Source organism: Staurois parvus, unplaced genomic scaffold, assembly GCF_062004578.1.
Source record: "Staurois parvus isolate SC_StPar_1 unplaced genomic scaffold, SC_StPar_1.0 ptg000422l, whole genome shotgun sequence".
Lineage (NCBI taxonomy): Eukaryota > Metazoa > Chordata > Amphibia > Anura > Ranidae > Staurois > Staurois parvus.
Genome location: NW_028318218.1, coordinates 3893031 through 3917541, shown reverse-complemented (window position 1 = coordinate 3917541; position 24511 = coordinate 3893031). Strand labels below are relative to the sequence as shown.

General features: G+C 39.8%; 1 protein-coding gene across 1 annotated transcript; it reads left to right on the top strand.

Moving 5' to 3' along the window:
- LOC149454623 (uncharacterized) lies at positions 1 to 23028 on the top strand. Its single transcript, XM_089687244.1, has 6 exons — positions 1 to 94; positions 10111 to 10203; positions 15370 to 15453; positions 16720 to 16821; positions 18535 to 18724; positions 21950 to 23028. Exons 1-5 carry the CDS (start codon positions 8 to 10, stop codon positions 18715 to 18717), a joined length of 549 nt encoding a protein of 182 aa, XP_089543370.1. The 5' UTR covers positions 1 to 7; the 3' UTR covers positions 18718 to 18724; positions 21950 to 23028.
- The last annotated feature ends 1483 nt before the right edge of the window (positions 23029 to 24511 follow it).

Below are 24511 nucleotides of genomic sequence, written 5' to 3'. Positions count from 1 at the left end.
CAGAACAATGTATTGTTTTCCAGCTGTGTTATTCTGGGCTCTGTCCGTTACTGCACTCCCTCCTCCATGGCAAGAAGACCAGCCACCTGAAGAGGTACGTTTAACATTGGGCACTATGAGTTAACATAGAGACTATAACAATTGTGCTTTTTTTTTTTTAAAGAGTTGTATGTGAATGTATGGAAATACATTTGGATAACTAAAAAGAAATACAATTTGAGATAATAGCAGACTATTTAATAAATAAATTATAGATGATATAATAATATAGTGCATATAGTAATAATAATATATTTTATAATAATAACCGCTGTATGTATTACAGTGGCAAACTAATGTTTACTTTGGGTATTCTGTTGGGATTTAAAAGAGGGTTCGTTTAAGGATTTTATGTTTTTATGGGCTTGGCTGTATGCATTGTATTTTTTGTAATGTTTGTATTTTTTAATGTTTTTTTTTTATTGTATAAATACAATTTTAATAATTGCTATGAAGCAACCTGTTTCAGGAGTGCTTCCTCTTTTTTTGTGAATCTCAGTTGTAAAATTTCATTATTAATAAATCTAAAACCTAGATAAAATGCTATGTATCTCAGAGCTTTTAAAATCCAAATTACATCGCTACTTTTATTGATGAAAAAAGTACCAGTATATTTCAGTGTTTTTAGTTGATTTTTTTACATACTGGCGTTGACTAATGTTGGTGTTTGCAATTTAATGAATATGTTTCCTTTGCTTATGAATTATTGCCAGTCTACATGATTACAAATGTGTAAATACATAAGAGGACAAGGGGGCACTCTTAGGTCTGGAGAAAAAGAGATTTACCAACAAACATGGAAATGCTTCTTCACACTCTTTCTGTGAAAATGTAGAGTAGGCTCCCTCAATAACTAGTTCTGGCCAATTCTGTAAATTGTTTTAAAAAAGATCTGGAGGCATTCCTAAATACATAAAATATAACTGAATACTGACATTTATAGGTAATAACACCAGGTGTGTATATGTACATCCCAGCAGGTAGGGTATCAAAGAAACTATAACTGCAGATACTGTATGTGCCAGGATGGAAGGAAGGTGGCACTGTTTATTTTAAGCCAGCACACAAAGCTCAGATATTTGGGTTCAAATATGACTTCAAACATACCTGCTATTGCCCATCTCCATTACATAGGGGCTGATAGGACTTCTAGCTTGTTTGGAAGACCTTTAACACCCCAAGTTGATAGCTCAGGGGTGCTTTAAAGAAGAACTCTCACTTCTATTTACTGTTCTGTGTATGTACTCCCATAAAGGAAGTCTGCTTTGTACTGTACAACATATACTTTGATATCTTAACATGTAATTCTTAATCATCAAATTAAGGACAACCTTTCTCAACCTTTTTAAACCCCAGAGGAACACCTAAATAACTTCCAAGTCTTGGAGACCAGCTACTGAAACCAATTCTTAAGGGGTCAATGGCAAAATGCTACTGGTGATCAGTAGGTAGAATGCAATCTTCATAGTGGTGGCCAGAAGGACACCTTTACAGACTACTAAACAGATAATTTGCATCATACAGTTGGCTTTTCCAAGTGGTTTTGGTTCTGGAACTATGAAGGCACCATCAAATGGGAGCTCAATCAGCTAAAGCTCAAGGAATCCCTAGCAGCCTCTTGAGGAACCCAAGGGTTTTACAGAACCCTGGTTGAAAATAGCTGATCTAGAAAGTATTAAAGAGATTATAACCCCCCCTTCCCAAAAAAAAATCTTCCAGGTGACATCTATTAACTTTCGGTGTCCTTATAAAAAATAACCTGGCCACTGCTAGTGCTTCTTCCTTCTTGGTGGCAACGATCTGCATGCTCATAATGCCTCTGCAGCGTTGCCACAACAGTGTACGTGCTCCAGAATTTGTTAAGTAAGTAAGCTGTGAATTGCTATACACAGCTTACTTACTAGGTCATGTGACCGCTGTTCCTATTACTGCAGCACGACGTGGATTTGAGGCAGAGCTAAACCACAGAGCATCACGTCATGTGATGTCTCTTTAGCTAATCTACACCCTCCCTTCCATGTCATTCAGAACAGAAAGCACTGCCAGTCAGGCATGTTCTCCGTCCTCTAGGAGGATCAGATAGTTGACTGACAGCGCTCTCCACTCTGAATGGTACAGAAGAGGGAGGGAGTGTAATAGCTAAAGCAATGTTACAAGACATATGACGTGCTGTGATGTAGCTCCACCCCCTCTCAGGCCATGCTGCAGTGAAAATAGGGACATTGATCAGGTGACCTAGGGAGAAAAAATAAAAAATAAAGTGCAGGCAGGAAGATTTTTAAAGACCTGTGTATATAAAATATGTAACTGGTGCCATGCCCTACCTATACAAGTGGGAACAGATATATGGGTTGAGTACCACTTTAAGATGAAGGAAAGCCAACATCTACAGAATCTTGTCTTTTTTAATGACTGGACCTAGAGGTGAGCCAACATTCACCTTGTAATAATGGAGTAGATGGCAAAGGTCAGAATGCTCAGGACAGAAAGGGCAAAGACAGAAAAATAAAGTATAAAATAATTATTATTTAATAATCCCCAAACATTTAATTTTTATTAGGACTATCTAAAAATAATTAAAGTGTATCTTATTCTAAAAATAAAATTGTAGTATATGATATTTCAGCTTATCAGTTTGAATATGGTGGCTGTATTTGTTTTCCATTTAGAGGCTAATAGCATTTTTAGCAAGTACAAAACAGAAAATTTGATCATGACAAAAATACAATGTCCTGTTTGATATTTGATGTCTACTCTGTATGAAAACCATGGCTTCCTGCATGAATACAGAGGAGAGATGAGTGTAGTTGCCTAGGGATGGGGAGTGTGTTTTTTGCAGCATCACCAAGATATAAAGGGAACAAGCCTAGAAAAAAGAAAAAAGAAAACAGGTAAGCTGCAATGTATTAAATTTTTGTGCTCAGCGTCCACTTGATAAAATAGATGTCAAAACTCAGAATCTTGGTTTGGGTCAAAGACTGGACCCAAAGATATTAAAGGCAAATGGGGACAGATGCCACATTTCTGTCCTCATAGATTGCCTTTAGGAACTGCATTTGATTCCAGCCTAGAGCTCAAGGATGCTTAAAGGTTATCAAAACTCAAGAAAAAAAATTAACTATATTGCAGCTTACCATTTCTTAAAGTGGAACTTCACTCAAAAACTGAGGTCCCACTGGTTCGATCCTCCCCTCCAGCCTGTAATTGGGTTACAGTTTTATTTCGGGGGTAGGGGGAAGCAAGTACAGATTTTTATCAGTACGTGATGCCAAGTTTGCAATCCTTGCATAGGTAAGGATGACGACCCTCTTCGCTAGTCTTCGGGTCCCCAGTGCCACCATCTTGGATGTGACTTCCTGGTGTTTCACAGCCAACTCCTCACTGTGCATGTGCAAGATGTGCTGTGCTATTAGAAAGGTTCCTCATTCTCCTGGGGTGTGTGATGTATCCCTGGAAGTTGCGAGCAGGACGTACATATGCTTTGCTTGCCTAGGTGAGTAGAGGGAAAGTGGGAGTGGGTACCTATCAGAAATAGGTACCCGCTCCCTGAAGAAAAAGATGTTCCCTATAGTGAAATGGGAGGGGGGAGCAGGATGAAAGGAACATCACATTTCAGGTGAAGCTCTGCTCTAACATGTATGTAAACTCCAATAATAAACTACGCTTATTTGCTTCCTAATGGTTTGTTGATATACCATTGAAATTATTTTGTTATACAATATTGTTAAGTGCAACCTGGAGTGACAATGCTGCTCCTCCATAGATACAATATAGTAAATGTTGTCACCGTAGGGCAGGAAGCTTATTACTTACAATTAGGGATGTACCGATCCTGATACCATTATCGGTATTGGTGGCGATACTGAGTATTTTCATGAGTGCTTGTACTGGTGAAAATACTCCCGATACCTTAATTGATACGTTGCGGTGCGATATGTGCTAATGGACACAAATTGCACCGCAAAGACTAGCATGTGATTTAAACAGGAATGCGATTCCTATCCAAATCACATGTGGTTTCCCCACTACTCCTGTGTGAACCCAGGCTTGTCAGAGCCCAAATTCACACAGGAGTAGTGCAGGAAACCTCCCTGCATGCATCCCATGCTGAGTCCCAGTGATAGGAGAGGAGAGAAAGTGGCGGCAATTTCAAGTCACTTTCTTTCCTCTCCTTGCAGGGATGAGAGTATGGTTAGAGGGCTGTTGAATGGTCAGCACTGTCACATGGACAGTGCTGACCAATCAGATGCCATCTAGCCCGTACTGTCATTGCTGCAAGGAGAGCAGAGAAAGCTGTGGGAATTTCAAATCCCCATACCTGTAAAGCGCCTTTCTCTCTTCTCCTTGTATCAATGACAGTATGGGGCTAGATGGCATCTGATTGGTCAGCACTGTCCATGTGATGGTGCCGACCATTCTACATCCCTCTAGCTTGAACTGTCATCGCTGTGGATTGGTCAGCACCTTCCATGTGTCATCATCTTCTCTCCTTTCCTACCACTGAGAATATGGAGCATCTGCCTCCATAGTATACATACCCACTAGCCCACTCTCCGCTGCAGGAAACCTCCCTGCACCGCTCCTGTTTGAAATCAGGCTATGACAAGCCTGGGTTCACACAGGAGTAGTGGAGAACTGGCATGCGATTTGGACAGGAATTGCTTTTCTGTTCAAATTGCATGCTATTCTTTGCGATGCAATTTGCATCCATTTACACAAATTGCAATTCAAGGTATCGGTAATTGGTATCTGTGAGTACTTGACCAATAGTATCAGTACTCGTACTCGCCGATAAAAAACGGTATTGGTGCATCCCTACTTGCAGTGCTATGCAAATTGGTTCTTGAATCCTCAGACTTGTGTTCACAAGCTAAAATTAAACAAAACCTTGTATAAAGTATGCAAGGTAAAGAAAATCTGGAATCCGTTGCACTCTTCAATCTTTATTCGTGGTTTTGAATAAGCACTATGAATAAACGCTAGTTTTCAGCGTGAAACGCATTAACCTTTTTGTCCCTGACACTGTCTACCATATGGATTTTACTTATAACAAAGAAAAATTGAAGAGTGCAGCGGGTTCCGGATTTTTTTACCTTGCAGTTTCACAGACAAGCTGTGCATACACCTTCACTCTAATGGTCAGAGGATGATCCATACTACTCATCTGGAGAGGCTTTGCTGTGTGCTTGTATAAAGCATATACAGCATGTGATCAATTTTTTTTTTTATTACATGAATATGTGATAGGTTTAATGTAAATAATGACATTATTATTATAATACAGGATTTATATAGCGCCAATAGTTTACTCAGCACTTTACAAAATAAAGGGAGACAATACAGTTCAATACAAGAGGGTTAGGAGGGCCCTGCTCCTTGGAGCTTGCAATCTAAAAGGAAGGGGCTAGTGGTACAAAAGGTAGTGACTGTGGGGGATGGACTGGTAGGAGGAATAGAAGATTCCATTTATTAGCTGAAGGCAGGATAGGCTTCCCTGAAGAGATAGGTTTTCAGAGATCGCATAAAAGTGGGAACAATTAGGGTGCAATTAGGGTGTTATGATTTACATTTGTAATTATACATGTACATTGGGGCTGCCACATTAGTTTGTTACACCTTTAAAACCCAGCTTTAGGTACATAAAAAAATTGCTACCATGACTAAAGCGTATGTCAGAGCTTTAAAAAAAAACAACAAAAAGCAGCTTCCTAAATGTTCCTGTCATGGCTGAAGGCCTGGCTGTTTTGACTGATAAATCTCTGACACTTTCACGTAGAGTTGGAGTTTGCGATAAGGTGTCTGCACATTACACTGCAGCGATTTCCCCTCCTTCCCCAGTGACAAAGTCTCTTTAAGAAATTTACCATTGTTCGCAGTCTGCAAATTAGTAGACTTTGTGGGGTTGATTTACTAAAGGCAGATAGGCTGTTCACTTTGCAAGGAAATTTTCCCCAGAGCTTAGCGAATGTGGGGAAGTTTCACTTTGTAAATCACAAAGCAAATCACATGCCAGGAAGATAGAAAAAACTGCAATTTTGCTTGCACCTGATTGGATGGATGATGGAAATCAGCAGAGATTTACCTCAAATCAAGTTCTGATGCAAATTTCCTTGCGAAGTGCAACTTTCCTTTTAAAGTGCACAGCCTGTTTGATTTTAGTAAATCATCCCCTGTGTCTTTGTCACAACTCCTGCCAGCTCTTTGAACGAATAATTATCAGCACACTGGAGATACCTACCCAGAATTTACATCCTTCTTTAAGCTTTTCTAAATATGTCTCACTCCTGTCTATGCTTGAGTTACCAAATGCTCTAGTTATCTACCCATCCTTCCTCAGCTATATGACTAGAGAGCCAAAAGTCCTACTCCTGAAGCACCACCTTGTAAGGAGCCGATAGTTAGGGTGGGTCTTCCATTGCTGGCCTCAACCTTTTTAAAGACCTCACATCAGGCTGAGTACACAAACCCACAGTATCACAGGGAAATCAAGGACAGTAGCACTAAGTACCCAACAGTAATGATATTTTAAATAATGCACACACCAAATCAACTAGAAAAAACAGCTTATTATATCGTTGTCATAAAACGTTAGTAGCAGGCAAGTAGCGATATGAGGTGAGAGGAATAATGATAGTGATAATACAATTAATAAACATGATAATTAGCAATGAAGACAAGGCATAAGATGTCACTTGCTGTCCAGATCAGCATAAAAAGTAACAACACCACCCAAAGTGCAGCGATGAGTAGTAAGAGACTTGAACTTTAAACCCCTGGAGATATACTGCCAGAGTGCATGAATGGTGGCTATGCTAAGCCTAAAACCATCTGTTAAGCACAGTTTAAATTTAAGGTGTGGGGAAAAGATATGGGATTTTTGGACAAATTATATGCTGGGGGCAGTCCTCAAGATGTTTCTTCTGATGGCTATCATTGGGGCCTTTTAAGAAGAGTAGGTGCACTTAATGACAGTCCTGGTTAGCCTGCAGGCGGTTAGTTTAGGCTAAAGAGGTAGTGTAGTTTTTGAATGGGTATAACGTAGATGCTGGTCAGAAAGTGAATATTCAGTACAACTGTGGTATAAAGTTGGTATGGGTTTGGTGTACGTCTTGTACAACTGCAGAATGAACAAGGTGTGCTTGGCATCCTGCTGTAGTCAACTCTTTCTCCGTTAGCAGTGTAATTAATGGGCTGATAGCCCTTCCACCAGTTCCTAGTGTGCAGTTGAAGGTTTCCAAGGTGGAAAGCGACCCCTATGTCCCTCCCTGAAGCCTCTGTCAAGCAGCGGTGTGAACAGGTGGTGGATAGGTGCTCAGATCCCCTCATGGCAGTGGCATGGATATTATGGGTTAAGCCAATGCAGTGCTGTAACATGCATCTCTGACACACTGTCCTAAGATTAGGTCTCTCCCAGTCAGTGCTACAGTAAACAGAAGCAAGTGAGCAGAGTCCCTCTCTCCTCCAGATCCTGGGCGCCAAGCCCCGACTTTCCCAGGCAGTGAAGTAAAAGTGCCCTCTAACTGCAAGTCTTCTTAGTTTACTGGGATCTGTATTACCTATTGGTCCGAGCATCAGCTGCTGGATGGGAGGGGGAAAACAGGAGTGAGAGAGAGCAGGGCAGGCACCTAAGCACAGACCCACAGGAGGGACAAGTGGGAACCACCATAACCGTCGGCGCCCAGCTACACTCCTTTTTAGTCCTACTGGCAACATTCTGGTCCCCCAACAGTCTGACAGACAGTACGCCTGTCTTATACTGTATAAATACAGGCTGCAATACAATATACAGTACATTTTGAGATCTTGACATTTAAAACTCAGATTTTCATCTTGCATCTAGAAAGTATTAAGATTGAGAAAAGAATATCTCTACCTGGGAATAATGGAACAGCTCAATATTAGACGTGCAATTTTGTTCTTTATAAATCTAAATTTGGACAAAATTATTATTTGGAGATTCAGATGTATCCAAATCACAATTGTAATACATTTCAACAAATCCAAAATAAATTTTAACGAAACTAATTATTTATCATTCATTTGTTTAATTTGAATGGAATGATGCAATAGTTTGGGCCTATTCTTAATGTTTGAAGCATCCGAAATAATGTAAGGCCTGGTTCACAATTATGCATTTTTTGTAGTGCTTTTTGCGTTTTGCAGAAACTCACTACAGTCTATTTAACAAGGTTTCCTATGGGACACGTTCACATCTATGTATTTTTGGAAAGGGTCAGGGACTTTTTTTCCAGCAGCAAATTGCAAAACGCATAGGTCTGAACCAGCAATATAACAAGTGATCTGAATTTATTCAAATCCATTTCATGTTTATTTTGCACTAACATTTTTATCTTATATTATATTATTTTTTTATTATAAAAAAATCACTACATATGAAATGGAAACATATTGCAATAAATACAGTATGGTATAAAAGGGAAAAAAGATGATGTTTCCTACTTATTGTGTTTGAGTTGGATGGAGGTGGATCCATTAGAATCTCTGAATCATAACATAACGAATAAATCCAAAATTTATTTTGTTCCATTCATTCTTCTGGATGCATGCAACTCCAGTTGATATTGTCCAATCAGCTCATTCCATTTCTCTTTGTGGGCTGGACAAGCAGAGATGACTCAAAGTGCATAAGAACTAAGGAATGAACACGTTAAAATGAATATAAGCAATCTTCCAAAAGAACAATGAATATAAAAAATGAACCCAAATATATGAAACAAATTCAAATATACAAAACTAATTCCAAAAATGAATCACTCTATCATAACAAATATTATTCAATTATTATTCAAAGAGTGCTATTGTAAAAACAATGATTAATGCAAAAAAATGAAAAAAGTGATCATCAAAGATAAAAGTCTAAAATAAACAAATAACTGTGCTCAAACTTTACAAAACATTTTTTACAGAGTAAAAAACACCCATTAATCCAACAGGGTTGAAGAGGAAACACCTCAGAGATCTGGTGATGATGAAAGTGAGTTAGGATGCTTACCCGGATCTGTTTGGCTTTCAAATTAATGAAAAAGCCCCACCGCGCTTCAGGGGTGAACCCCAAACAGGTCAACGGTCAGGTAATGCTCTGACCTTTGGCTCTGCTCCAACTTCACTTTTAATCAATATGAGCATATAAGATACAAAAGCTCATAGTGCAGTATATCCTTATATAAAAGATTTATTGAAGATGAAAATATTGCACTCACACTAGGTTAAAAGTAGACAGGCATCATAATCTCAAAGCTGCAGCAATCACAATGTCAACAATGCATTCCTTTTGACTGGCGGCCACTAAGCGTGGTGACATCACGTTAGGCCACGCCTCTGATGACGGCAAACAGATGATGATTAGTAGGGTGCCTAACATGACGTTATCACGCTTAGAGGCCGCCGGCCGGAAGGAAAACATTGCTGACATTGTGATTGTAATACTTTAAAAAAAACTCTGCTAATGGGGAAAAGAGGGGTCAACTTCTACAGATGAAAATGCAGGGTCCTAGAGGTTCACAAATCTGCTGTAGCCTCCCAAATCCTCTTGTCATAGCTGAATGCTGTTTTGAGAAGCAAAGCTCTGGCCTTTTCAAGTAATGTTGGAGTTTGTCATTAGGTGCTGGCACAATATACTGTAGCAGTATGCGCTCCTTTTACCCCAGTAACAGTCTCTTTAGGAAATACACCATTGTTTCACAGTCTGAAAATCAGGAGACTTTGTGCCTTTGTCTCAACCACTGACAGCTCTATGGTCAAATACTGGTGGGCACACTGGAGAATCCTACCTGGAGCTGACTGTCTCCTTTAACATTTCTAAGTTTCTAAGTATTTCCCACTCTTGTATCCTTTAAAGTAGAACAACGAAATGCTCTAGTTATCCCCCTGTCCTTGCTGAGCTATATGGCCAGAAAGCTTAAACTTTTACTCCTTTTTTATTCCTTCTGGCCATGGTTTGGCCCCCCAACAGTCTGACAGACAGTATGCCTGTCTTATATAATCATGGGTTGCTATACAACTTCCATTTTGAGATCTTGACTTTTAAAACCTCTGATTTTTATTTTGCAGGATTATCTAGAACGTATTCAGACAAACATACCTCCACCTGGGAAAATTGGAAAACATCAGAATCCTGGTATTCCACGACACCTGAATCCAGAGGTATTGCACGTAGCTGTGGTTTCATGAAAAATACAGTCCAGTCACCCAGATGTCTATATGGAAAAAGAGTTCAAGGAGATGAAAACTTCTGCCTTTTTAACCATCTGTATCCCATTTTGAAGAATTACTTCACTTTATGTCCTGCACACAGAAGATGAAGTAAGAGGAATTCTCTGTAAGAGGAAAGTCACTGGAGAAACGTGTCCCTTTTAAAAAAATTTCCCTCTTTTCTTGTTGCAGTGACAACTCACAACTTCAAATTTTGCCTCAATTTCTGCCCAATTGATAGTAGTTGCCAGGAGACAAATAGGGTGAATCTCCCTGTTGGAGACATAGGCAGCAATAAAAACCTAACAGGGTTTTTAACTTTAACTCTTCACTATTCTATCCAAAACAACAACAAAAAAATGGCATTAGATACCCTTTAAAAGACTCTGTTACTGGGGATAAGAGGAGCCAACTGCTGGAGTGGAATAAAGGGACCTAGAAGTTCACATATCTGCAGTAGCTTCTAAAATCTTCCTTTCAGTGCAGAGTGCCTGGCTATTTTGACAGGCAAAGCTTCAAACCTTTCAAGTAGAGTAGGAATTTGTGATTAAGTGTCTGCCCAATATTCTGCAGCAATCTGTTCTTCTTCCCCCAGTGACCTAGGGGATTATTTACTAAAACTGCATAGTGCAAATTCTGATGCAGCTCTGCGCATAAACCAATCAGCTTCCATGTTTTATAGTCAAAGCTTAATTAAACAAGCTGTAGTTAAAGTGTTACTAAACCCACAACAGTAAAATCAGTCTGTATATGCAGTAAATCGTGCTTGTTATACTCACTGTGGAACCTAAGGGTTTTATCCTCCATATTGGGTAAAAAGGCTGTTCAATCCTGTCTTCTCTGATCCCCCCCTTCTTCTTCTGTTCCCAATCCATCTGCTGATAGAGCAGAGACTTGGGGGCAAGCTGCACATGCTCAGTTTGGTATGTATTGCTAGAGAGTTTTTTTTTCTCTCTTGGAAGAGTGTATGTGATCAGTACAGGACCGATCAGCGCTGTTCAGACAGAGGGTCAGGGGTTATGCAGCCTCATTGGACAATTAGGGGGGGATATAAACTCCTCCTACAAGCTTTAACCAGTGCTCCACTGGACACTGATAGAAATCACAAGACAGCTCTAACTGCTGTTGAGAAAAGGTATTTAGCAGTTTGTATTTAGTAAAATAATTGCATTTCCATGTTCTCTGTACTGTGGGAGACCAGATATAGTGAATGCAGGGTCCTGGGTATAGTAACACTTTACAAGCTCATTGGCTGCCTTGCATAGCTGCACCAAATTCTGAGTGATTACATTTTAGTAAATCCCCCCCAGAGTTTCTCTTTAAGAAATGTACCATTATTTCACAATCTGCAGATTAGTAGACTTTTTGGACTTGACTTGCTAAAGGCATATAGGCTGTTCACATTGCAAGGGAACATGTCCCAGAGCTTAGCAAATGTGGAGAAGTTTTACTTTGCAAAGAATACCAAATCCCATTCAAGGAGAAAAAAACCCCTACTCTTGTGCTTGCACCCATTTGGATGATGGAAGTCAGCAGATTAACCTCATTAACTACGTTCTGGGACAAACGTTCCCTTGTGAAGTGCAACTTTCCTTTCCTATTTGGCTTTCGTAAATCAGCCCCTGTGTTTTTGTCACAACTCCTGCCAGCTAATTGGAATAATAATGATGAACACCCTGGAGAAACCTACCCAGATTTTACTTTCTTTTTTAGTATTGCCCACTGCTGCCTCCTTTAAAACAGAACAACCAAATGCTGGAGTTCTCCATCTGTTCCTGCTCAGCTATATGACTAGACAGCCTCAAGTATTTTTCCTTTTAGTTCCTACTGGCCACAGATTGCCCCCCCCCCCCTAACATTCTGACCAGCAGTTTAGCTGTCTTATATAAATATAGGCTGAAATACAACATGCCTTTTAAGATCTTGATATTTAAAACTCAGATTATCATTTTGCAGGACTATCTAGAACGTACTAAGATTCAGAAAAGGAGTTCTAAGAACAACGTAACAGGTCAATATCCCGGTCTTGCTCGATGCCTGGACCCAGAGGTCTTGCAGGTGAACAAATGTAGCTGTGGTTTCATGAAAGTTCAGTCCAATCACCCGGAGGTCCTTATAAAAAAAAGAGTTCGGGAAGGTTTAAACCTCCTATTTTTTTTCCATCTGGTAAAAAAAGGGACAATTACCTTACTTTATAGTACATTGGCAGAAGAGGGTGGAATGCAGCCTGACCAGTCTGAGCCCAATGGGGAGACTTCCGATGTAGGATGGCGTGTCCCCAGCCTGTCCCTACTCATCCAGAACCTTTTCCTACTGCTATTCACTCTCTCTGACAGACGGATGCACTGTCCCTACGCTATCCACTCATAAAAAAAACACCAAAGCCTGGGGCAGACACTCAAAAAGGCTTTGCTGACCCAAGATGGCCACCGAGACCCCATGGATGCAGCGTAGCCAACTGGAACGCTGCTTAGGAACCAAGGAAACTATAGAGAAACCAGGTTTCTCTTGACTTCCTTCCCAGCTACAGTACTGCTCTGGCCGAGCATGACCTACAGTGGAGAACAGAGACTGCACCTGCCTGTATTGGGGCATATTTACTAAAACTGGTGCATAGTTGATGGTGTATAGTAACCGATCAGCTTGTAGCTTTTGTTGTCAAAACTTATTTGAACAAGCTGAAGTTGGATGCTGATTGGTTACTATGCACAGCTGCACCAGATTCTGTGTGCAGAAGTTTCAGTAAATCTCCAACTTTGTGTCTTTCTCTCAATTCCTGCCAGCCAGCTCTTTGGACTAATAATGATCAGCACACTGGAGAAACCTTCCCTAGATTTACTTTCCTTTCTTCTGCAAGCTCCCCTGAGTATTTTCCACTTCTTTTCTTAGTTACATAGTTAGTCTGGCTGAAAAAAGACAAAAGTCCATCCAGTTCAAGCATAAAAAAAAAGTTATAATCCTTTACCCACATTACCCCAATTTGCTCCTGCAGGGGAAAAAATTCCTTCCTGATCCCTGGAGAGGCAATCGGATATTCCCTGGATCAACTTTACCTATAAATGTTAATATCCAGTTATATTCTGTGTATCTAAGAAAGAATCCAGGATATTTTTAAAACAATCCACTGAGCTGGCCAGAACCAACTCTTGAGGGAGTCTATTCCACATTTTCACAGCTCTTACTGTGAAGAATTTGGAGAATAAATCTTTTCCTCCAGATATAAAGAGTGCCTCTTTGTTTTCTGTGATGACCTCAAGGTGAATAACCCTACACCGAGTTCACTATATGAACCACTGATGTATTTATACATGTTGATCATATCCCCCCTCAATCTCCTCTTCTCAAGAGAGAATAAATTCAGTTCCTCTAATCTTTCCTCATAGCTGAGCTCCTCCATGCCTCTTATCAGTTTAGTTGCCCTTCTCTATACTTTCTCCAGTTCCCCAATGTTCTTTTTGTGAATTGGTGCCCAAAAGTGAACTGCATATTCCAAATGAGGTCTTACTAATGATTTGTACCGGGGTAATATGATATCTCTCTCTCAGGAATCTGTACCTCTCTTAATATAAGAGAGGATTTTGCTCAGTTTAGAAACCGCAGCTTGGCATTGCATGCCATTATTAAGCTTGTGATCTACCAGAACTCCAAAATCCTTCTCCACCATTGATTCCCCCAGTTGTACCCCCCTAGTATGTATGATGTATGCATATTCTTAGCCCCCAAGTGCATAACCTTACATTTATCAACATCAAACCTCATTTGCCACGTAGTTTGCCAATTAAACAGTGCATTGAGGTCGGCTTGTAAATTGGAGACATTCTGTAAGGACATTATTCCACTGCACAGCTTGGTGTCATCTGCAAGACTGAAATGGGATTTTTAATCCCAGACCCTATATTGTTTATAAATATATTAAAAAGTAAGGGTTCCAACACTGAACCTTGGGGTACACCACTGATGACCCTAGACCATTCAGAGTATGAATCATTAACCACTACTCTCTGAATATGATCTTTTAGCCAGTTTTCTATCCATTTACATACAGATTTTTCCAAGCCTGTAGACTTTACCTTATACATTAGCCATGTGTGGGGAACTGTGTCAAACGCTTTTGCAAAATCCAAGTATACCACGTCCACCACCACCCCTCTGTCCAAGTATACCACGTCCACCACCACCCCTCTGTCCAAGGTTTTGCTCACCTCCTCATAAAAAGAAATCAGATTTGTTTGACAACTTCTGTCTTTCATGAATCCATGCTGTCTGTTGCTTAAAATATTTTTTTTCAGCAAGAACTCATCTATGTGGTCTTTTATTAAACTCTCCAGTATCTTCCCAACTATAGAAGTTAAACTAACAGGTCTGTAATTACTTGGTAAAGATTTAGACCCCTTTTTAAATATTGGCACCACATTGGCCTTACGCCAATCCAGTGGTACTATGCCAGTCATTAAAGAGTCCCTAAAAATTAGAAACAATGATATGAAATGACAGAGCTCAATTCTTTAAGGACCTGTGGGTGTACTCCATCCAGTCCAGGTGCTTTATTCACCTTTATTCTGTCTAAATATTTCTGGATCATATCAATTGTGAGCCAATGTGGATCATCTGGAGCTGTGTCAATACCATGCCCATTATGAACAAGAGCGCCCCCATGCTCCTTTGTATACACAGAGCTGAAGAAGGCATTCAATAAATTTGCCTTCTCTTTGTCCCCAGTCACCCACTCTAGATTATTTTGTAAAGGGCCTACATGCTCGGACCGGACCTGTTTACTATTAATATATTTGAAGAATTTTTTGGGGGTTGTCCTGCTTTCTTTTGCAATCTGTTGTTGGTTTTCAATTTTTGCAGCCTTTATTTCCTTTTTGCATATTCTGTTATATTCTTTGTTATGTTTAAATGATGATAGCGTTCCTTCATTTTTATATTTAATAAAATCGCTTTTCTTATTATCTATAGCTTTTTTAACTTTGGTCGTAAGCCACATAGGTTTGATTTTTAGCCTTTTTAACTGGGCCTTAACCGTCTGACAGACAGTACACTTGTTTTATATGAATACAGATTACTATACAAAATACATTTTGACATTTAAAACCTTTGATTTTCATTTTGCAGGACTATCTAGAACTTGCTAAGATCTTGAGAAACAGACCTCAAAATCCTGGTATTCCTCGACTACTGGACACAGAGGTCTTACAGGTGAACAAATGTAACTGTGGTTTCATGAAAGTTGCAAAAAACAGCCCAATCGCCCGGAGGTTCATATAAAAAAGTGTTCAGGGAGGTTTTTTTAAACATCTGTGTCCCATTGGGGAGAATTACCTCACTTTATGTCCTGTACACAGAAGACAAAGTAAGAGGAAATCTCTGTATGAGAAAAGTCACTGGAGAAAAGTGTCCTTTTTGAAATATTTTCCCTCTTCCTATTGCAGTGACAACTCACAATTTAAAATTTTGTCTCAATTTCAGTCCAATTGACAGTGGTTGCCAGGACATATAGAGAGGGTGAATTTCCCTGTTGGAGACACAGACAGCAATAAAAACCTGAGAGGGGTTTTAACTCTTTTCAATTCTCCAAAACTAGAAAAAAATTGGCTTTAGATACCCTTTAAAAAGACTCTTACTGGGGGTAAGAGGAGCCAGCTGCTGCAGATGTGGAATACAGGGACCCAGAAGTTGACATATCTGCAGTAGCTTCCCACATTTTCCTTTCATGGCTGAATGTCTGGCCATTTTGACAGGCAAAGCTCCAATACTTTCAAGTAGAGTTGGAATTTGTGATTAGATGTCTGCACATTATACTGCAGCAATTTGCCCTCCTTACCCCAATGACATAATAAATAGAATATTATTTCACAGTTTGCAATTCAGTAGACTTTGAAGGGTTGATTTACTAAAGGCAAATAGGTTGTTCACTTTGCAAGGGAATTTGCCCCAGAGCTTAGCAAATGTGGTCAAGTTTCAATTTGCACGGAATACCAAATCACATGCAAGGAAAATAAAGAAAACAGCATGTTTGGTTGCACTAGATTGGATGATGGAAGTCAGCAGACGCACTTTATTCACTAGGTTCTGGAGAAAATTACCTTGTGAAGTACAACTTTCCTTGCAAAGTGGGAAGCCTATTTGCCTTTAGTAAATCAGCCCTGTGTCTACGTCACAGATCCTGCCAGCTCTTTGGACTAATAATGATCAGCACACTGGAAATACCTACTTACTGGAACTTACTTTCTGCTTTAATCCCTGCTAAGTATTTATCACTCCTGTCTCCTTCAAACTAGAACAACCAAATGTCCAAGTTATCCACCCAACCCTACTCAGCTATATGACTAGATAGCCCAAAGTCTTACCTATTTTAATTCCTACTGGCCATGGCTGACAGTAAACCTGACTAAAAATACAGGCTGCTATACAACAAGCATTTTGAGACATTGACAGTTAAAACCTCTGATTTTCATTTTGCAGGACTATCCAGAACATATTCAGAGAAACATACCTCCACGTGAGAACAATGGAAAAAGTCAAAATCCTGGTATTCCCCAACTCCTGAACCCAGAGGTCTTGCAGGTGAACAAATGTAGCCGTGGTTTCATGAAAGTGGAAAATTCTGTCCAATCACCCGAATGTCCATATGGAAAAAGAGTTCAGGAAGGTGGCATCTTTGGACAGCAGCATTGTCAGCCTGGGGGAAAGGGAATGTCAGATGTACTAATAGGTTTAGAAAGTAGTAGAAATAGAAGTTGAACTTCAGCTAATACTTTTTAAACAGTTACAGCAAACTGTTTTTTTTCCCTTTAGAATAAAGGTCTTACATAAATAAATAAAAGCTGATTATTGTAAGCACCCCTGCCAATGTTAAATGGTTTGTCTCATCCCTGTAACTTTATACATCTGCAAGAGAGCTTGTTCTTTTGAAAAGCAACAAACTTAATGGCTGGATCACCATATAAAAGGAAAAGAAAATAAGACTAAAAAAAAAAAAAAAAAATGCCATAACATTCTGTAAGCTGTAATATAATAATTTGCTTTTGGGTTTAATACTGCTTTAAGCTCCCAAAGTATATCCCACTCCTGCCCATCAGATTGGATGCCCCCACTGCAAGTCTTCAACTTTCATGCAGTGTGTGGCAGATGAGCATAGAGGCAGCAATCAGGTTATTATATAGCTTCATGCCAAAGGTTGCATGCAAAAGGAAGCTTCTGACATCAGAGTGGAGGTAATATGTTAGACCTTGTCAGGCAAGGTAATGTCCTGATCAATACGGGCCAATATAATTCCAGCTATGACATTATCTGGCCATTAGAGGAGAAGTGTAGTATGGAACATGGAGTGTATTCATAAGTAACCACTGATCATTGCCAAGGGGACTTTCCTAATCCCAGCAACACTTACCAGCCAGCCTGCAAAACAACCAATTTGGCCCTGTCTAACCATTTGCGTTAAAATCAGAGGGTTTTGTTTGCACACATTTGCAAATACATGCAAAAGCCACAGTCTCACATCAAGGGTCCTCTGTGTATTGTGGACCTAACTAAAATTTCCAAAGCCTCTATAGTAGGAGCACATGTATCAATGGATAAGGGCAAGTGTGCCTGGCAGAGCCCATCCCTCCTTAAAGGTACAGGGATGCACGTGATGCCCAGCTATACCAAAATGATAGCAAAGCAATCCAGTGCAACTCTGCATCCAAATTAGCCAACTGCACAAAAATTGGCAACCGTTCCAACCTATAACCAGCCTTAGCAATAAGGTGCACATGGAAGGGCAATGCACATCGCAAACAAACAAAAGGATTTCCCAGCAACACTTACCAGCCAGCCTACAAAACAACCAGTTTGGCCCTGTCTAACCGTTTGCATTAAAAACAGAGGGTTTTGTTTGCACACATTTGCAAATACATGCATAAGCCACTGTCCAACGTCAAGGCTTTCCTAATCTCTCTGACTCCAATGATAGGAAATTATTCTTACCACTGACAGCAATGTTGTGGCACAATTCCTCCTACTGACACCAGTTTTGGGGTGCTATTCTTCCTACTGACACTAACATTGTGGCACCATTCCTTTTAGTGACTACCGAAGAGTTTATTACTTCTGCTTACCATTGCCTCTGTAATTTTTTACTTCTACTGACCACTGAAGCTGGGACATCTTTCTTGACCACTGTCTTGTCCCCCAACAGTTTGACAAACATCATACCTGTTTTAAATAAATAAAGGTTGCTATATAACATACATTTTGGGATCTTGACATTTAAAACCTCCGATTTTCATATTGCAGGACTATCTACAACGTATTAAGATTCAGAAAAAAATTCCTCTCTCTACCAGAGGTCAACATCCAGTTTTTGGTCGACGTCTGGACCCAGAGGTCTTACAAGTGAACAAATTTAACCGTGGTTTCATAAAGTTACAAAATACAGTCCAGTTGCCCGCGGGTCCATATAATAAAATAAGGATCTAACCGACAGGTAATTTCTTTATAATGTAGCATCTTCACATATTTGCATTTCTGTTTTGTTTGTTTATGTTTACTGTAAAAAAAACATAACAATATATGTGCTGCCACAGCATCCTTTCTGCTGTTTTATTTATTTTTTTTGCATTTTGTATGTTCTCATGTTTGCTTCCTCCTGTTTTGTTACCTCATAGTATAGTCCCTTTTTGGCCACTCCCAGCCTCTCCATGCTAGAGGTTAGCTTCTTTTTTTCATGCTAAGAGACAAAAAAAACATCCTCTGTAATTTACTAAGCGTGGTTAAAACTATGCTGGATTCTTCTTCTTTGTCTTCTTGGAGAGTTAAACTTCCTGTGAGTCTTGCCAAGTGAGCAAGTCACTATATTTTCATTACAGACTGGGTGGACTCAGGAGGTAAATATTTTGCATTTAGTGACATTTGAAACAGAACACTATTTTTACTTATATTGGCCAAAGTTCAAATTGTCACATTTGTAGGCTGACCATTTGAAAAGTGTAATGGGCTAAGTACATTTTCAGTTAGCTTCCACTTAAAGACTTGTGTTCAATCCTCTTTGCCTGCTAGCATTTTCAAACTGTTTTTGAAGAACCAGATTAGAAGGGGAGATAATCCTATAGGGATATCAAACACATAGAAGGGTCAGTGTATCAAGCACAGCATCCTAAATAAAAACACTAACAAATTCCCCAAAAAAAACATTTTGGACTTTAAGGGTGCGGAAGAACAAACTTGCTTCTTCAAGAGGACTTCAAGGGATATAGGATCTAAACTATCATATGTAGTAAAAATGGATTATATACAAAAATAGTCCATGAACGTTGCAAATATGCATCACAGTATATATAACAATAGCAACGTTCCCTATCTTACTCACTGAGGCCAAGGTCCAATCTGCCACAAACCCAGATCAGGGGAGAAACCTTGACATCATCAAAACCCATAGGAGTAGCTAAAGAAAAAGAGAGCAGCAAGGAGTAAGGCACTATTACTGCAAAGATGTAACACCATTAGCCACATTTTTGTTCTATTAAAACCTACTTAGGGTATTAGATGAATGGGATCTAATCAAAAAGCAGTAGAAGATATGTTATTGACCTTGCAATCTTCAAAGTGCATTGTTATAGGGGTGATCACCTCAGTGTTGAAGCAGCTTAAACCACTATGTCTGTTGGTTACTCTTACCTATAAAAGACAAGGTAATGGTGGAAAACATGGGATAATTATAAAAACTCTACAGGGGTGACAAGGTAAAAAGGACCTTAAAACACACAGATTTTACCAGACAAGTCGCTTATATAGAGATGATTGTATTGGTCCAGATGTGATCCTAATTTATGAGTCTATCAGTGGTTTAGGATCAGCTCAACAAATGGGGTCCATGTAAAAAGTAGAGATAAGAGAACAATTCTCTAGATAAAGATCTGTGTGTATCTCTCCTAAAATATCTTTAACTCTGGTTCTCATCTATCCACATCACATTCTCACTCAACTATCCCCATATATTACTAACGCCTTCCATACTCCACACAACTCATTCATACCACATGCACTAGTCCCAAAAAATGTTCCTACCTTCAAATCATCCCAGCATCCATCTACTCCAAGCCACCCAACCCCATTCAATATGTGCATCCCACATTCATACATGCATTTTCCAGCCACACAACACCAATCATCCCAAATTTTCCCAAAGATCATAATCTCACAATAGTCCTATCACATCTACCAGGCTAAACCAAGCAAGTTAAAACATACATCATACCGATTAGATGAAAACCAATCCTCCTCACTCATTCACATACCCACAAAATGCTGCAAAATCCAAACTTCCAATCTTCCCCCAGCAGCTGCAAATTGTGTAATTCTGGTGATAATGTCACATGGTGTAATACAAGTTGTTTCTTTATAGACGACCAAGGTGAAAGAAAAAAAAAAAGGTAATATTAGGGGTGAGGGAGTTTTTGGAATAAATTTCGGTCATGGCTACAGATCACCTTCAACTTCCCTGAACAGAAAATGAAGGTTTTCAGGCTTAAGGACTGCTGCTTGAGGCTTGCTGTAAGCTTTTCTAAAGTTTAGATTTACTCAAATTGTTTTTTCTAAACAGCACAAGGGACAGTACTTACATTCAATGCGAATTGTCTACTGCTGGCTGCTGTTTGAGTTGAAATCTGAAGTTCTCCTACTCTCCACTACCCCCACAGCCATAATCTTCCAGTGCTGCAGGGGCACAAACAAAGGGATCTGCCATGGGTAAAGAGTGCCAACTATGCCCGTCTTTTCTGCTCCACTCCTTTATTAATAGAAGTTGCACTATAGCTTCCATAAAAGAAAGTATTATATGAATGAAGGGCAGGCGGGTGAATGATAGGTCCATCTCCAGCATTCATAAGCTGCAGTTCATTGATGTACACTATTTGTACAGCTTTTATAAATAGAGGAGGGGGGTGAAAAGTGCAGGTATAATTGTCACTCTTGATGAGTGTGTATGATAGGGTCCTTGGCTTGCATTAACCCCCGCAGCACCTTAAGATTATAAGTATAGGAGGGGATCAGAGGTCTTCAGGTTTCAACAAAAACAACAGCTAGCAGCACAAAGGCCCTTTCATATTGAATGTAAGTACCATCCCTTGTGCCGATTAAAAAAAAAAAGACTAAATATAGGCTTTAAAGTAGTTGTAAAGACATGACAGTTTGTTTTGATAATGCATTCACTGCATTATGGTACAAAATGTCCAAGCATTTGTTCCCCCCCACACCCAAATACGTACCTAAGTCCTCACTCGATCCAGCGATGTGCCTTTCTATAGCTGCTCTCTCCTCTCTCCCTGCATTCATAGGACAGAAAGGCAGTGGGAGCCATTGGCTTCTGCTAATGTCAATCAAATACTGTGAGCAGTGAGTGGGGGGTGAAGTCACGCCATGAGCTAGCCTGCATATAAGCCCCCATATGAAACTGCTTCTTATGGTGACACAGAGAGAAAAGAGGGGCAGCCAAGAGCGCCGGTGGGGAACCCCAGAAGTGGAAGTTCAGGGCAGCTCTGTGCAATATCATTGCACAAAGCTGGTAAGTATAACATGTTTGTTATTAAATAAAACAACCTTTACAATCGCTTTAATACTTTGCAAATCTTTCTGTATGCGTATGTATCCTGTATAAAGCCTGTATGTGCAAGACTAATCTCCTTAATACCAATAACTGTGTTTTTTCTTCTAGACATGCTCCATTTGTTTGACAAGAATGTGAAGTATGAAGTCAACATTAATGCAAGGGGCAAATTGCAGGACGCATTCAAAAGCTACCTAAAAATTACTGGCTGGCATGATAAGGCATCACAAATCCCTGCAGAGCTTACCTGCAGGCAGGGCTGGTGCTAGACTATTTTGAGCCCTAGGCAAGACCAGCTACTTGCACCCCTCCAAAAAAAATAAAACATTACCTATAGTTCTACTTCACCCCTACTAGCACATATCCTCTTCCCCCTCAAATTTTCCACCCTAGCACAAATCCTCTACCCAAATCCCCCCTCCTACCATAAATCCCCCCCAATCCCACCTAACACCCCCCTCCAAATTACCCTTCCAAGCACAAATCCTTCTTCCCCACCCAAATCCCCCATCCTAGCACAAATCCCCCACCTAGCACATCCATTCCCAATCCCACCTGCTAGCACAATCCCCCCCCCCCCAATCCCTCTCCTAACACAGATACCCCTCTCCTAGCACAAATTTCCTCTTAATCCCCTCTCCTAGCACAACTTTCCCCCAAAATCCCCCCTCCTAGCACACACCCTCAATCCCCCCTCCTAGCACAATTCACCCCCAATCCTCACTTCTAGCACAACCCTGCCCCCCCATCCCCCCTTCTAGCACAAATCCCCCAATCCCCCTCCCAGCTTTACTCCTTTTCCTTTAATCCCCCCACCTAGGACAAAATCCCCCATATCCCTCCTCTAACTAAACCCCCTCCAAATTACCCTTCCCAGCATAAAATCCTCCCACCTTACCCAAATCTCCTCAAAGCCCATCCAAGCACCCCCCCTAGATCCAGCCATGGATAAAATAGGGAAATCAGCACCCGTGGCTGTGCCCCTAATCAGTGACAGAGATCCCTAGGTGGTTGCCTAGTTTGCCCAGTGGTAGCACCGGCCCTGCCTGCAGGATATGCTTCATATCATTCATTTTGCATTGTATCTATTGCTGATTACATTTTTCAGCTATTCTTTCTGCTTTTTCTTATTTTTTTGCTGATATAACATGGCCTACTGCAGCTGCAATATATATTATAAAAGATGCAATGCCTACAATAAACCTTTTCATTTTAAATAATTCTGATTGATCTTATCTGACTGCTATACAGGCACAAGGGACAAATAAAATACAAATGCACATGCACTCCTTTTAGTTGGCAGGTCATTGACTTCCAACACCCTGATAGTTTAATTGTCCTTATCACCTTTTCAATGTTATTAGTGATAGGAAATATTAATCTGTGAAGTCTGGGTTATGTAACATTTGGCATTGTCCGTATCCCTGTCACACATAACACATCTGCTAACATTGGATGGAGTTTGAGCTTTGAGAGTTGTAAAGTAGAAAGTAAAAACACTTTCTTAATCATTCGTTATCTTATTACTGCATACGTGAGTTAGCTGCAGGAGTCATTTATTACTTGTACCATGAGTTCAAAGGAATACTACAGATACATTATTTCAGAACACATCAGGAGCCTTCTATATACCCATTCTTACACATTTTATTTTGTCATTTGTGTTCTGCAAGCAACAAATTCATTCTGTTGCATTAAGGCACACATTTTGGTATACAGTTTTCCACACAAAATGCATTATAAAATAAATCCAACTCTGCTGGAAAAACATATTGATTAACATCATATTTATATGGTATGGTTATGCTTTCTATGAAGACATATTGCAGTCATATAGCAGACCATACAGCAGGTAACTCATACTCTATAGCAGGTTTTCTCAAAGTTATTACCCCTGAGGAACCCTTAAAAATAATTTTAAGGTCTGGGGAAACCCATGTTAGAAGTAATCATGCCTAAAGCTCATAGCGTGGTCAATAAATTATAGACATTTTTAAAATGAAACAATAAGTAATGTATTGTACCTATGGGCATATTTGACACCCATAGCAGGTATTTTTTAATATGTCCCCTACAAATTCATTTTCAGTAATATCACTGAAATAAAATTACCATTAGTGCAATCAGTTAAAATTGTCATGTCCCTTTACATCTTTGCCTTTTGTGTCATCAGAAGATGTTAGTCTTCATCAAGCCTTAACATACTGTAGGTACTGTAGTGCATTCAGTTGTGAATTATCAGTCTTTAAGTTGTTTTATTAACATTGACTGCTCAAGCCCTGAAGGAAGGGGTTTTGGCTGTATTTGATGCTCTTAGCCATTAAATGTTTCAAAACATTTCTTATGTGAGATTAACTTTTTTGCCAGGCACTACTCAATATACATCCATGCCTTTATATTAGTGGTCAGTGTAAAAATTATGTATTACATTGGTGGTAAGTGGAAAGTTGTCCCATTGCATTGTTGGTCAGTGGGAGGTCATTTGAGCTTACCGCTCAAGGGACTCCTAGCAACCTCAGGGGGAACCATAGATTTGCATGGAATCACTGCTCTATAGCATGATTGTGAGTCTGTGCCTGCCCAGCAACTAATGCGAGTGTACCTAGGAAACACATTACCACTAGTGTCAGTGAGCTGTACATACCCTCAATACATGCATACAGTACATGA

Excerpts from the sequence above, each read along its gene's own strand:
- LOC149454623 (XM_089687244.1), top strand. The coding sequence starts at position 8 with ATGTATTGTTTTCCAGCTGTGTTATTCTGGGCTCTGTCCGTTACTGCA. Across the intron at positions 10,204-15,369 it reads CACGACACCTGAATCCAGAG|GACTATCTAGAACTTGCTAA; the intron begins GTATTGCACGTA and ends TTCATTTTGCAG. Across the intron at positions 15,454-16,719 it reads TGGACACAGAGGTCTTACAG|GACTATCCAGAACATATTCA; the intron begins GTGAACAAATGT and ends TTCATTTTGCAG.